At 33.6% G+C, this 14,807-nt stretch overlaps 1 protein-coding gene across 2 annotated transcripts in view; it reads right to left on the bottom strand.

The window, feature by feature from the left end:
• Nucleotides 1-14,456, bottom strand: part of LOC142335079 (uncharacterized) — a 96,094-nt gene extending 81,638 nt beyond the window's left edge. For both annotated transcript variants that reach the window (XM_075383418.1, XM_075383419.1), the window contains exons 1-4: nt 14,393-14,456; nt 8,959-9,285; nt 6,281-6,344; nt 3,345-3,430 (exon numbers count right to left, since the gene is read on the bottom strand). In XM_075383418.1, coding sequence (XP_075239533.1) covers nt 3,345-3,430; nt 6,281-6,344; nt 8,959-9,075 — 267 coding nt within the window. In that variant the 5' untranslated portion in view covers nt 9,076-9,285; nt 14,393-14,456. The remainder of the gene's footprint in view (nt 1-3,344; nt 3,431-6,280; nt 6,345-8,958; nt 9,286-14,392) is intronic.
• Nucleotides 14,457-14,807: the final 351 nt, after the last annotated feature.

The following is a 14,807-nucleotide window of genomic DNA, read 5'->3' as shown; positions in this document are numbered from 1 at the left end:
AGAAGTTGCATTTTGATAATCATTTTTAAAAATAGATTTTATTGGTTAGTGAAATATTGCAATTTTCCGGCGTTTTTGTTTTAGAACCAGTTGTATATGCTATGTGAACGGTGAATCTGCAAAAGAAAAGGCCAGAATACGTATATTTGAAAAAAAAAGTAGTCATTGTTTAAAGAAGTTGTAATTTTCTCGTCTGTACTCATTTTTAAAAATAGGTTTTATTGTTATTGTAAAATATTGCAATTTTCCGGCATTTTGGTATATAACCAGTTGTATGAGCTATGTGAACTGCGAATCTGCAAAAGATTTGGTCAGAACATGTTTAATTGAAAAAAAGTTGTCATTATTTAAAGAAGTTGCAATTTTCTCTATAATCGTTTAAATAGGTTTTATTGGTATTGTGAAATATTGCAATTTTCCGGCATTTTTGGTATATGACCAGTTGTATGAGTTATGTGAACTGCGAATCTGCAAAAGATTTGGTCAGAATATGTTTAATTGAAAAAGAGTTGACATTATTTAAAGAAGTTGCAATTTTCTCTATAATCGTTTAAATAGGTTTTGTTGGTAATGTGAAATATTGCAATTTCCCGGCATTTTTGGTTTAGAACCATTTGTGTGGCTTATGTGAACTGTGAAATTGCAAAAGAGATGGCCAGAATGTGATTATTTGAAAAAAAATTGTCATTATTTAAAGAAATTGCAACTTTCTCTATAATCAGTTTAAAATAGGTTTTATTGGTATTGTGAAATATTGCAATTTTCCGGCATTTTTGGTTTAGGACCAGTTGTATGGGCTATGTGAACTGTGAAACGGCAAAAGAAATGGCCAGAATATGATTATTTGAAAAAAAGTTTTCGTTGTTTAAAGAAATTGCAATTTTCTCTATAATCATTTTTAAAAACAGGTTTTATTGGTACTGTGAAATATTGGAATTTTCCTGCATTTTTGGCTTAGAACCTGTTGCGTGGCTTATGTGAACTGTGAAATTGCAAAAGGGATGGCCAGAATGTGATTATTTGAAAAAAATTGTCATTATTTAAAGAAATTGCAACTTTCTCTATAATCAGTTTTAAATAGGTTTTATTGGTATTGTGAAATAATGCAATTTTCCGGCATTTTTGGTTCAGAACCAGTTGTGTGCCCTATGTGAACTGTGAAACTGCAAAAGAAATGGCCAGAATGTGATTATTTGAAAAAAAATTGTCGTTATTTAAAGAATTTGCAATTTTCTCTATAATCATTTTGAAAATAGGTTTTATTGGTATTGTGAAATATTGCAATTTTCCGGCATTTTTGGTTCAGAACCAATTGTGTGGCCTATGTGAACTGTGATATTGCGAAAGAAATGGCCAGAATGTGATTATTTGAAAAAAAGTTCTCATTATTTAAAGAAGTTTGTTTTGGAAAACTTCACAAGCTTGGTTTTTTACCATGCTATATCAGTTTTCCTATAATTAACTTCAGTAACTCCGCCACTGCCGGTCCCCAGCCCGGAATGAAAAAGGAGGAGGGTTTAAACCACACATAACATACTGGAAAATCTCAAAAAGTCAGTCTTTAACTTGACTTGAGAAAATTTCCGACAACCTATATAGATTTCATCAATTTTTACAGGTATTGTATGAATTTGTATTTTTAAGGACCTGAGAGCAAAAGCAATGGTAAAACCTGGCTTGGCTCACGAACTTAGTTATGCATTTATCCTAATTCAGAGAAAAATCAGAGTCTGATTCAGAGTCTGATTCCGTGTCTGAATCAGAGTCTGAATCAGAATAATTCAGAGTCTGATTCAGAGTCTGAATCAGAAAAACATCAGAGTCTGATTCAGAGTCTGAATCAGAGTCTGAATCAGAGTCTGAATCAGAGATTTTCAGAGCCAAATGTGACATGAACAGACTCTGAATCAGTACTGAATTGTTTCTGAAAAACTTCCTGATTCAGTACTGAATTACTCTGAAAGTTAGGTACGGGTAAAGTGTATATAACACCACTATTTTCCAAAAACTGCTAAAATTTTAATTATAGTTTTTTGACCCCAAAATTTATAGTGCAATTTTGCATTCATTTGTAGCTGAATCTCACAACCAATCTTAAAACATGTGTTTTTAATTATCCCTTGTGAACAATGCTTACTTTAATTTTAATTACCGTTTTTTTGAAACGTATTTCTAATGCAAGTTTTTGGATTAATAGAGGCATCCCCAATCAGCTGAGAAATTTTACAGCGTGAGATAATGCATTTCTCGTAAAAAAAATTAAACTTTTTGAGATCAACCATAATGAGATTATCTTGTTCAGACTTTGCAAGATATTTTATCAGTTCCTCAATAAATATGAAGTTTTATAACTAATCAGATCTTACATATTTTGAATTCTACCTTATTAGATTTTATGCAATAAAAGTTCTGTTTTACAAACAAAATTTTTGTTGAATTAAAAATACTCAACAAAATCAAGGGATTTTAAACGGAGAGCTATTCAGTTAATTCTTTCAAAATCTTGAGACAATGAAACTCCATTTTCCGAAATAGATTTTGTTTTAGGCTGTTGTAACTGTTTTCCCAGAATCTGACAAGATAGCTTTTTTTTTCTGCCAGAATATTATGTTACAAATTAACCCTTTTTCTGCCAGAATCTTACAAGAAAGACCTTTTTCTGCCATAAAAATAAAGGTTAGCCTTTGTATGACAGAATCTTGCGAAATAGCCCTTTTTCTGGCAGAACCTTACAAGATTAGCTCTTTTTCTGTCAGAATCTAACAAAATAGCCCTTTTTCTACCAAAATCTTACAAGATAGCCATTTTCCTGCCATAAAATTGCAAGATTGCCCTGTTCCTGCCAGATTTTTAAAAGATTTTCTGACAGAATCCTACGAGATAGCTTTTTTCTGCCATAATCTTTCAAGCAGCCTTTTTCTCCCAGAATCTTACAAGATGGCACTTTTTCTGCCATAATCTTACAATTAGCCCTATTTAAATGGAATTTCATAAGACAGCAGAAATTTGCAAAATAGCCTTTTTTGAGCCAAAGCCTTACAAATTAGTCCCTCTTCTGCCAGAAACATACATGATAGCCCTTTTTTCTGCCAGAATCCTAAGAATTTCTGCCAGAATCCTTTTTCTCTTAAATTTTTTGTGCGGAATATCAAAAATCTTTGAGTTTAATATAATGAGGCAAAGTTTGAGTTTTCTATTCCATTTGCACGTAAAAGCTGTATAAAAAATATGAAATCGTTCAGCTAGGTATTCAATCCGCTAAGCTGGGGGGGAGGAGTATGATTTGGCAGACCCAGGCCTCGCTTTATATCTTCTCGAGCCTTCAAATATTTATAATGATATACCGTATACAGACAATCAGCTAAAGCCCAACCCTTGGGTGTCATCTTGCGCACACATTTCTTTCCTACGATGTCTGCTGACCCACTATCTAAAGCAAAAAACCCCATTTGGATTATGAATAATCACTTTTACATACCCGCCATTTATTGGGTGCATAATACTAATTGCTATTGATAAATTTTGATAAGACATGCATGTTCTAAAACTAACGGACGACAAGATGTAACAGGAAATCGAAAAATTAAGCACAAGTGAGCATGATGCATGAAAAAAGATCGGAGAAACTGAACTCCCGTTAAGTTATTACACAAAAAATGAGCCTACATTTCGCCATATGTTTATGTGGATTCAAGCTCAACTGATATATATCAATTGAGCGAAGAAACCACGTAAATATATAGCGAAAGATAGGCTCAGTTTTTGTTTAATAACTTAACGGGAGCTCAGTCTCTCCGATCCATTTTCATACATCATGGTCACTCGTGCTTAATTTTTTGATTTCTTGTTACATCTTGTCGTCCTTTAGTTTCCACAAGGTTTTTTGTGTTCCTTTAGTTTCAACAACGTTTTATATTTTTCCAGGTGATGGTTATATTTTTTTGATTATGTTGCCTAGATCATTTGTCTTCATAAGCATGAAAAGATTTTGCAAGTTTTTGAAACTCCTGAACTTTTCAAGCTATATGGGAATTTTACCACGTTTTTTTTTTATTTTTCCTCAGAAACTTGCGTCAAGCTATTTGGTTCACTGGGTTACAACCACAAAAATTTATCAAATTTATTTGAGGAAAAGTTCTAAAGAAGATTTTGAGAACAAAAGCAATGATGGACGCTTAAATTTTTATAAGTATTATTTTGACAGCGCGGTACGTTTCTTCGATAAAAACATAATTTACTAGTTCTCTGGTAAGAAAATGTCAAATGCAGGTTAAGTTATTGGTTTGATTTTAATTAGAAGAAACAACGGAAGCTCTTAAACTAATTGAGTTTCTTTGAAGCATAATAAAAAGTCGTTATGTTGGAATTCTAACAGAGCAAATTTGATTATAACAAATCATTTGTCTCTTATTTTATTGTGCGGCATATCAAAAATCTTTGAGTCTGATAAAATAAGGAAAACTTTGAGTTTTCTATTGCTTTTGCTTGTAAAAGCTAAATAAAAAATTTGAATTCGTTCAACTACGTATTCCAATCAGATAAGGAAGATATTGTAACAAATTTGCTCTGAGACTTGAAAAAAACGTTTTGTAAGAAGTATAAACGACTATTTTACTTCTACGTAATAAATCAAACATGTCAACGATTTCTCGTCTTTAAATTGCATGTTGAAAATTATAGCAACACAATTTTTTCATGTCATTAACTGATAGAAAAATTCTACCATTTTCTCAAATATAACTTTTATCAATATTTGCATCAATTTGTAATCCACAGTTGACAAAAAACTATGAAACTTTAGATCCCCTTAAAAGAACTCTGTTTCAAACTCTCAAATTATTAAAAAATAAAAAGAGAATCATGGCATTCAGTATCCATATACATTGACTTCAAAATATGCATAATAAAAACTGGGTGTCCAGGTTTCATTATATGGTGAATAGTATTGTTTTCAAGTTTCCCAAGGACCTGTTTTCAGATATTTTGCAGTAATTGCTTAAATCAACGTTTTTTTATTTTCGTTACTGCGTAATCGCAGCGGAACAGCGGCCTGTTCTCAGCTGCTCTGTTTATTATTCTCCACATTTTAAACTGTTCTTTTATGACAAACTGTCGATCAAAACTATTTTTGATTTGCGCGTTTGAAATATAATTTAACTGCAGTTATTTTGAGACAAGAACGAAGCTCAGAAAAAGTCATCTACTGCCATATGGTCTCTTCAAACTGAACACAGGATTGCAAGAACTAAGGAAATAATTAAAGGAGTTTGTTCATATAAGAATGACACAGTTATTTTTGATCTGACCGGCACTTTATAAGAATATGCGTGGCCAGCTTTATAGATAAAACAGTCGTTCTGCAAATTTCTTCAGGTGATAAATACACCATAAAAACTAAAAAGATGATCTAAAGCTACCTGAAGAATCCTTTACCTTCTTTTTGATCAGAAAAGTTTAACCACGTACAAACTATGTATTTTTTTAGGTGCGATTTTTTTTCATGTAATGTTTTTATAGCAGCATTGTTTTAGACTCAAACTCGTGTTGGTCTCCTTTTTCTTCTGATAATAAAAGGTCCAAATTTTTTTTTGCATTTTGCGTGCCTAGAAAACTGTGTTTTTGAGTCAACATGTATCAGGATCAGGGTATTTCCCATCATGCCCCCCCCCCCCAGGAAATTATAACCTACTCTCATTATGCCATAATTACCATAACTACCATGATGGGGGGCTATACGTTGTATGAGCTCTGAGCTGGGGAGGGGTTAAATGGGAAAGACCCCAAGATCCAGCCATGTTGCTCCAAGAAGATTTACTGGCATGACTTTTTAAGATCTATCAATAATTATTCAAAAATTTTTTGCTCTTCAAATCATGGCAAGAGATTTCAAGTTTTGCAAGAGATAGCAAGTTGTTGCATTACATTCGGTTACTTTCAGTATTCGTCATGTTTCGTTTCTTCGTTTCTTCGTCCATAATCTGACCAATGTTGGCTGCAATAATGGTACCACGTGAAAGTTTCAGACGCGAAAAAGTGGCCATAGTCACCAAAAAGAGCATTCATGCTCACAAAATGAACAGTCTGATATGTGGGGAATAATAGAAAACGGAATGCTGAGAAAAGGCTACTGTTATTGCAGATTGAAAGCCTGATGCTGCTCCACTGCGATTACGCAGAAACGAATTTTATTTATATTTTACATTATATTTTTCGTTTCAGTGGGCTGCACGAAATTTTTAACAAGAATCAAAAGCGAAAAAGTTGCTGAAGTTGGACTCACCGATCTTCTTGTATTGATGAAACCAGGTGATGGAGTTGCCAAGCTCGTCACTGAAGTCATCGCTCTGTTTAAAGAAAGAAAACCCTCAAACATGCATTAAAGTTTTAAAACTTGCAGCTTTTGTAATTTTTTATCAATTTGGAGGCGGTTATATGGATCTATTCTAATTATTTTACATCCTCCCACGCAATGTATTTCATTAACCCCCGCTTGCTATATATATATATATATATATATATATATATATATATATATATATATATTTATATTAGTATATATACATATATATATATATATATATATATATATATATATATATATATATATATATATATGTATATATTTATACATATACATACATATATATATATATATATATATATATATATATATATATATATTTATACATAAACACACACACACATATATATATATATATATATATATATATATATATATATATACAAGGCATATTTCAATGATTTTTGTTTTTCTTGTAGAAACAGACCATTTTAAGCTTATAATTAGCTAATAACTTATCGCTCAAATTTTACTGGGAAAAACTGGAGAGCAAACTCAGAGATTTATTTGTCTGAACAGTGCAGTGGGTAATTGAAAAGTTTTTTCTTACTCCAAATTTGTTTTCGAAGGGGCGTTCCTTAAATTAATGCCCAATTAGGCGCTTTCTTTCTTTTCAGTCTAAATGAAAACATCTTGGAAACAGCGAATGAACATTGCCAATCTTTATCGCGCTAGCATTGAAAACATTTATATTGGAATCCGTTAACTGATATACCTATTGTGAAGAAAATTTGAACTAAATTTGTTTAATTTCCAAACAAGCCGATAAATCTAATCTCACAACATAGATCGTGAAAAATAATGTAACAAAACTGAGTAAATTCACGATTAATATAATTCCACAATTGGCATGCAATGCTATGTTGAGTGCCTTGACTGAAACCCACGTAAGTTGTTCAGAGAAACATACGTGTTTGCTTTCCATTTAACTAGTGATGAGATCTTCAAGAGTATAGTATTTTGATCAAATTTTAGAAAAATATTAATATAGGGAAACAGATCCTTAATTAACTTTGAATCCACTGTGATTGGTATAAAATGATAAAAAGGCGTTTGTTTGTTCAAATTTGCCTGAGAATCCTCAGGCTGTGACACGTCACTTGAGATTTGAAATAACTAATAAGTTTGTGATTTTTTCCTGCTGTTTGATTGAATTGATTTCGAATGGCGAGAGAAGCTTTACAATAAATCAGATAGAACAATTGGTACAATGATAGCGAGGTATCTCAATATTCGATAATATCTATATGCTATAATTGCAAAACGCGCACTTTCTGATAGGAAAAAACTCTTGTTGTCGTGAAGTTTATTGTGTTGGAGTATTGACCTTAAGGTAAATTAAAGGAATATTGGTTGAAATTTTTGATTCTATGACGCTTTTCTTTAGTTCGCACTGAAAATTTTTAACTATTGCTTTTTATTGTAATTTTGTTGTCGGAGATAAATTTAGGTATCCGATTAAAAAATATATTCATAGTTTAAGCAAACATGGTCGCTATTGTCGCACAATTTGTGCCGGTAAACATGTATAACAAGGAGTTAGGAAACTTAAACCTAATGAAAAAGGAATCAAGCGCTTGATGATAGAAATAAGTACAGCTTATCTGGATTTGTTTTATTTTAATTATACTTAAGGATTATTCAAGTAAGTGTACTATTGAGTGAAATCATCTGTGAAGTTCAGATTTTAAAACGACACAACTTCATTTGTGAAAGAAACAAGACGTAAAAAATCTACGATAAATAACAATTTTTAACATTTTGCTATTTTTGGGAAAAAAATAACAAAACAGTTGATCTTATTCGAAAATTTGTATAATATCGGACTAAAAGAAAGTTAATAGCAACATATTAACGCTATTCAACTGACCGACAATTGTCAAGCGAGAGACAAATGCAATACAAAATAATTTGACCGAAGTTCTAATTATTAATCACCTTCTTTTGCATATCTTGACCGTTTCCGATCACAAATCGATTGCCAAAAATGTCCCTCAACACATGTATGAGGACAGCAAATTTTGGCAATTTTTTTTACAGTCACCACTATATCAATTGAGAGATGTTCACTACAATAAAATAATAGATATTAGATATAGAAGATGTTATAGCTAAAATTTACAGCTAGAGGATGGTCAAGCTTTGGTTAATCACTTTCCTTATTATAAATTACTTTATTGAAAATTTGAGGAAAAAATGAATAACAACAATTGTGTTGTTAATCAACAAAATAAAATTATCAGATCTAATGAGAGAAATACTACGTCTTACAAATTCACACTACAAGAAAACGTCTCAAAATTATGATAAGTTGTATCTCTAATAATCATTGAAAAAATTTTAGTGATCAACACATGAATACTACCACCATCCGTTTCACGAAATGCGAATAATAAAAAGGTTTCCTTTACAAACATATAATAACACACCGATAAAAAACTTGAAAACAAACTAAAAACCTACTTGCTGTTTCAGTGAATCCTAATTTTCAAATAAGCAATGTTTTATCAAGACATCGGACTCTTCCCTTGAGAAAATTTTTTAAAAAGTGCCCGAAACGCATTACCCTCCGCCAGGGCAAAACATGGTTTACTCACTTCTTTATTGCGAGACAGTCCAGTCCATATAGGACACTGTTGTTTAGATTTCAGAAACCCCAAGAGATTCCTGTACGTCTCAAAAACTCCATCATTATCCGGCTTCAGTGGCTTCATCAGCTCGGCATTGGGGAGTCCGGAGTTGCGACAGAGGTTGCTGGCTTCTTTCCAGGGTACCCGGGCTCTAATATGACAGTAGCACACCTCTGTAACGCAAGCATAGGCCCAGCAGTTCCAAGTAATCCACTCAACGTGCTTGAGGTTCAGTTCAAAGTCGATAAACGGTCCGTTATTACTGTTAGAAACCTCTTTATAATTATAATATATCTGAAAAAAAGAATTGAATCTGTTTCCCCTCTTTAAAGTTTAAAAAATCTTTCTTTTGATTAGTATTATTGGGTTCTACGTCATTCTAACCCAGGTTGAGGTCCAGACCCAAATTGAGCTATGATCAGACTATCTCGGCTGAAATTTCCTCTCTGATCAGATTTCCCAAACCAAAATGACCTCTGATCAGACTTTCCAGACATAATGATTTCTGATCAGACTTTCACGACTAAGGTAACTTCTGATGAGACGGTACTCAGACTCTGGTCCAGACTATAGTGCTCAAATTCAGATCATTGTCCAGACTATAAACAGACTATGATCAGACCTTTCAAAGCGAAGTGACCTCTGATCCGACTTTTCAGGCCGAAGTGAGCTCTGATCAGAGACTATACATAAACACGCGCGAGACTTTAAGTATCGTTAAAATATTTTTGTTTCATAAAAACGAGAAAATTCAATTAAGTCAATTAAAAATCAAATGTGTTTTTGTGAAATAAAAGATTTATACAAGTTATAATAATAATAACTATAAACTGTTCTTGAGTAGGAAGGACATTAAATTGAAAATTTTGCATGCCATTGCTTAAGCTTGCCAGGTACATAGAGGAAGTTTGACAGCTATTTATAGTAAGCGTCTGAATCTACAGTAGCTATTCCCATTTATAAAGGGACCGACCACTGGTTAATGGTTGGACTTCTCTTGAAAAAATGCTCAGACTCAAGTGCGCAAGACATGGCCTCTGATAAAACTCAAGTGCGCACGACATGGCCTCTGATAAGACTCAAGTGCGCTTCATACGGCCTCTGATCAGACTCAAGCGCTCTGATCAGATTTTTCAGACCGAATTGACCAATGACCAGACGTTCCAGATCAAATTGACCTCTAATCAGATCTAAATCAGACCATGGTGCAGACTGTTCTGAGATTGAACTGCTGTCCAAACCCAGTAATTTGGCTCTGGAAACACACGGGTGTGCGTTCGATTGGGTCTGATCATAAATAAATTTGGGTCTGGACCTCAACCTGAGAACTCTTTGCAAATCAGTTGGCAATTTTCCCAAAACTGCTGCTATTTTGAGACATATATAGCTATCTTGAAGTCGAAGTGCACATTTTTTCAGGCTGTTTTAAGTTTTATGTACTCTCCGGGAACTTAGTATCATAGTAAATGAGTACTAAAGCGGTCGATGTGCTAACACTAAAAAACACAAATTTATGTATAAATTGCACTAAATTCTTGTAAGATCTAGGGTTATTTCGTTTAAAAAATATCATCGTTATTAAGCGCAGATCTTACATTATTTTGCTTTTCTAAGCTTAAATAGTACATAGTTGCTGCGATTCCAAGCGTAGAATTTTGAAAGTTTGCGTTTCTATGCGTAGACCTTACATAACCTAACGTTTTTGAAGGTATATCGGACAAAACTTTGCTGCTCTAAGCGAAGATCTCAGCATAGATGTTACATAATTTGCTTTAAATTGTACCTAGTTTTGGAATTTATAAGCATAGAATTTAAGTTATATCAATGCCTATTTTTAGCGTTGATCTTAAATTTTTTATCATTTATATAAATATTCATCTTACATAGATTCAACACATAATTTTTTTTACGTTGATCTTACAATAAACAACGTTTAATTTTGCATTTGTCTCAGTAAATTTCAACGTTGAAGTTTTAGCATTCATCTGATATTTTTTAGCGTTTAACTAAGCGTTCAGCTTACATATATTCAACACAAGTATTTGTACGTTGGTCTCACATAAAAGAACGTTTAATTTAGCATTGACATCACCTAAACTCAATGTTGAAGTTTTAGCGTTCATCCTATATACTTTAGCGTTTAGTTTATATAAATTTAACACAAGTTTTTTACATTGATCTTACTTAAAATAGCGTTAAATTTAGCATATTGATACTGCAAATAATCGGAACTGAATAGCTGCATTTAGTGAAGTTTTAGTGTTACATTGTCAATTTTAATCTCAGGTCAGTTCCTGTGACCTTAATCTGTCGCAAAGGCTTTGGTGACCTCGGGGTTAGTTTTTATGTTTGTCTTGGGTCCCAAACCTGTCGGTCCTAGGCTCCAAAATCAAGATTGGTAATCATTTTTGTTAGAATTGAAGGCTGACTCGAGTGGCGAGAAGGCACAGTTTTTGTTCAACACTAATATTACAATGATATGGCGCTTTTTCAAACGCTTATGGGATTTCTGATTTATAAAGTGAGCAAAATTTATAGCTTCTGACTTTTTTCAAATTACTTTTAAATCGAATATCAGTTTTTCACACATTGAAATGGATTATTTGTGGAATTACCTTGTTAAAAAAGCATATGTGAGCTTCATATACCATTCAATCATATGTACCAAAGGGCCCTAAACCCCCCCCCCCCCCCCCAGTGGATAAAGTTTTCAGGAGTTTCAGTACTTTTTAAGCGCTTAGTTTTTAAGTTACCATGATGCGGGTTTTTATTTCAATGAGTAGAAAAATGAGCAGCCGATAAGAACACAATGTAAAAAATATTACTACTGCCAAAAAAGAAAAAAAATATATAGGAAATGATTTTGGTATGGAAAATTTAGAGGCAGTCTTGACTTAGTTAAATGAGAAACTATTTTGGCGAAAGAGTATGCATTTATTGGATCTTTTCCGTTTGTTCCCCCCAGCTTAGTGGGCGCATAGTATTTGCACCCCCCGACGCACGTGCCTTATTTTTAAATGATGATCTACTATGTAATGGCACGTGCTCTGTAACTTGGGGGGGGGGGCATAACGTACTGGGAGCACAAACGGAAAAGATCCCTTTTATTTGACAAATTGGCTATATTTAGCTTAGAAGACCGTGATCGAATGATAACCCGGACCCGAGTGTCATAGAAATTCACTTAAGAATCAGTATTTTCCAATAGTATATGGGCGATTCAGCACTGAACCAGAGTGACCTAAAGGTCTTTTGTTAGCCAAGTTTGTTCAGTATAAATCAAGAAAGCTTTTTTTTCTGAAAGTAGGATAAACATGATGTTTTGAGGTGGGTGGGTGGGGGTGGGGTGGGAGAGGGTGTATTCGCAAACACTGCTATTAGTTTCTTTCCAATTTCTGCCTCCTCCCACCAAGTTGGCTTCAGTAGAACAGTAGAATTCAGTGGGGGGTATTCGGAAACACTGTTATCAGTTTCTTTCCAATTTATATCCCCAGGTTGGCTTCATTAGAATTCAGGGGGGAGGGTAGTCTACCCTTCCCCCCAGGTTGGCTTCAGTAGAATACACCCCCTACAGGTTGTCACACTTATTCCAGATTAGCGAAACCTGACTTTAAACCAGGCAATTGCATTGGACAACCGAACGAAGTACTTCTGACAGAACGACCGGGACGGACGAACGAATGTTAACGAATCAACTTTTGCATACCCACCCACCTCACCCCCCCACTGCCCCCAACCCTTCCAGAAGTAAAAAGTACCTTTTCCTTATAATGCAATGTTTTTACTACTCCGCCCGAACTGAAACGCGTCCTCAGGGTTAGCACGGAACAAATTCCATTATCGCCAATTCGGCCATCGGAATTCGCCCATTCGCCCATTCGCCCGAAGATTGATACCTTCAGCCATCTTGAATGTGGCAATGTCCCATCTTGAGCACAGGTGTTAAGATCATTCGACAGAGATCAAACTAATCTGAGTTTAAATGAAATATTTATACATGTATATATATATATATATATATATATATATATATATATTCATATTATGTATATATATATATATATATATATATATATATATATATAAATATATAAAAATGTAATATGTATTTAAATATAAAATAATGTATATTGTATGTATGTATGTATGTATGTATATATATATATATATATATATATATATATATATATATATATATATATATATATTGAACTGTTTTGGTTTTTTTAAATTTTATAAAAACTTTGTTCTGCGTCAGATATGCTTTAGGATCTTTCACACAACCTGGAAATTCTGATTTGATCTCTGTCGGATTTCTTAAACACAAGTTTTGAAGATGGGACATTCCACAATCAAGATGGCGGCAGGTGATGAAGTCTCGGGCACCGATGGGCAAATGGGTTATGAAGGAAACAGTTCCGTGCCAACCCAGAGGACGTGTTTCAGTTCTGGAGGAGTATTAGAAGGTGGCGGGGAGTTTCAGTTCGGTAGGAAAAGGGTAATCAATTCAGAACGTGAACAGAACCGAAATTGATAGTGAAATTGATAGCATGACAGAAATCGAAATTACTGAGGAGCTGCCGTGATGACAGTCAAGTCAACACTGCTTGAATTCATTAATGTGACAAGTCAATAATGTCTAATTGCGATGAATTTATAAATGTAAAGTCAATAACGTTTAATTGCGTTGAATTTATTTTTCTTTTGATATTTATCTTTTTTAAGTATTTGATAGTATTAATTGGAGTTTTGTTTTTGTTTGTTCCTTCATGAGGTTCAAGTTTTTTTGTCAGACTGATCAGAGCAAATTCAGAGGAAAAGTCATGATGTTCAGAATAAATGCAGAGAAGAGGGTCATAATGTTCAGAATAAATGCAGAGTAAAAATCATTATTCTATGAAATGTCTAAAAAGTTCCATGATCAGAACTCTGCTCATAGTAAAAATGATAATTGAAATTCTATGATTCAGTACTGATTTGTTATGAAAGATAGATCCGGGAATGAGCATGAAACGACCGAGAACCGACCATTGAAAACACTTTGGTCTAACCTTTCAATACAGTTTTCGTCCCTGTTATCAAGAAAAAATAAAAAATAACACCACCTCGACTATATTAGTCTTTTACAAGGTAATTTCACTTATTAGCGGTACGCAGCGCGACAATTATGACAGCGACATATAATTGAAAGTGAAATCATTTAAATTTTTTGATTTTGAGTAGGGAAACAGTTCTTTGGAATTTGTCGAAATTGCAATTGATAAGTTGATGAAAATAAACAAGATAAGACTAATAGTAGATACAATTTTAGGATTTTGTTTACACCATTCAAAAGCCAATTTCAAGTACGTAATTAATTTCACGAAAATTAGGTCTTTCAGGGTTTCTTTCGAAGCCATACCAAAAGCGGGTCTGAAGTCTGTTGTGACAGTTCTTGGCTGATTGCTGTTCAATTTTGTGTTGAGCGGCTTTGAGTATTTGCTATAAGGATCACACATATAACGCTCAGACTTAAGCTGTTATAATCTGTTTCTATAACTTATTTGTTCATGTGCCGCATTTTATTAACTTAAGCACACATGTAGCACCCAAAATTTCACGCAATGCGCAGGTGTAGACCTCGACTTATGACGATATCTTAATGACGGAAAAACTAAGGTCAAGTTTTTTCATTATGTCCTGTTAGAGTCTACGAGTCTACCCAGGTTGAGGTGTCATCCGGAACTGACCTCTGAGCAGACCAAGTCCAACGCACACGGTGTGTTACCAGACCAAAATTACTGGGTCTGGGATTTGGTTCGAGCGCACAATAGTAT

The sequence above is a fragment of the Convolutriloba macropyga genome, chromosome 2 (genome assembly GCF_964194025.1).
Source record: "Convolutriloba macropyga chromosome 2, txConMacr16.3, whole genome shotgun sequence".
Lineage (NCBI taxonomy): Eukaryota > Metazoa > Xenacoelomorpha > Acoela > Convolutidae > Convolutriloba > Convolutriloba macropyga.
The sequence above is the reverse complement of the archived record's forward strand: the minus strand, read 5'-3'. Positions and strand labels throughout refer to the sequence as shown.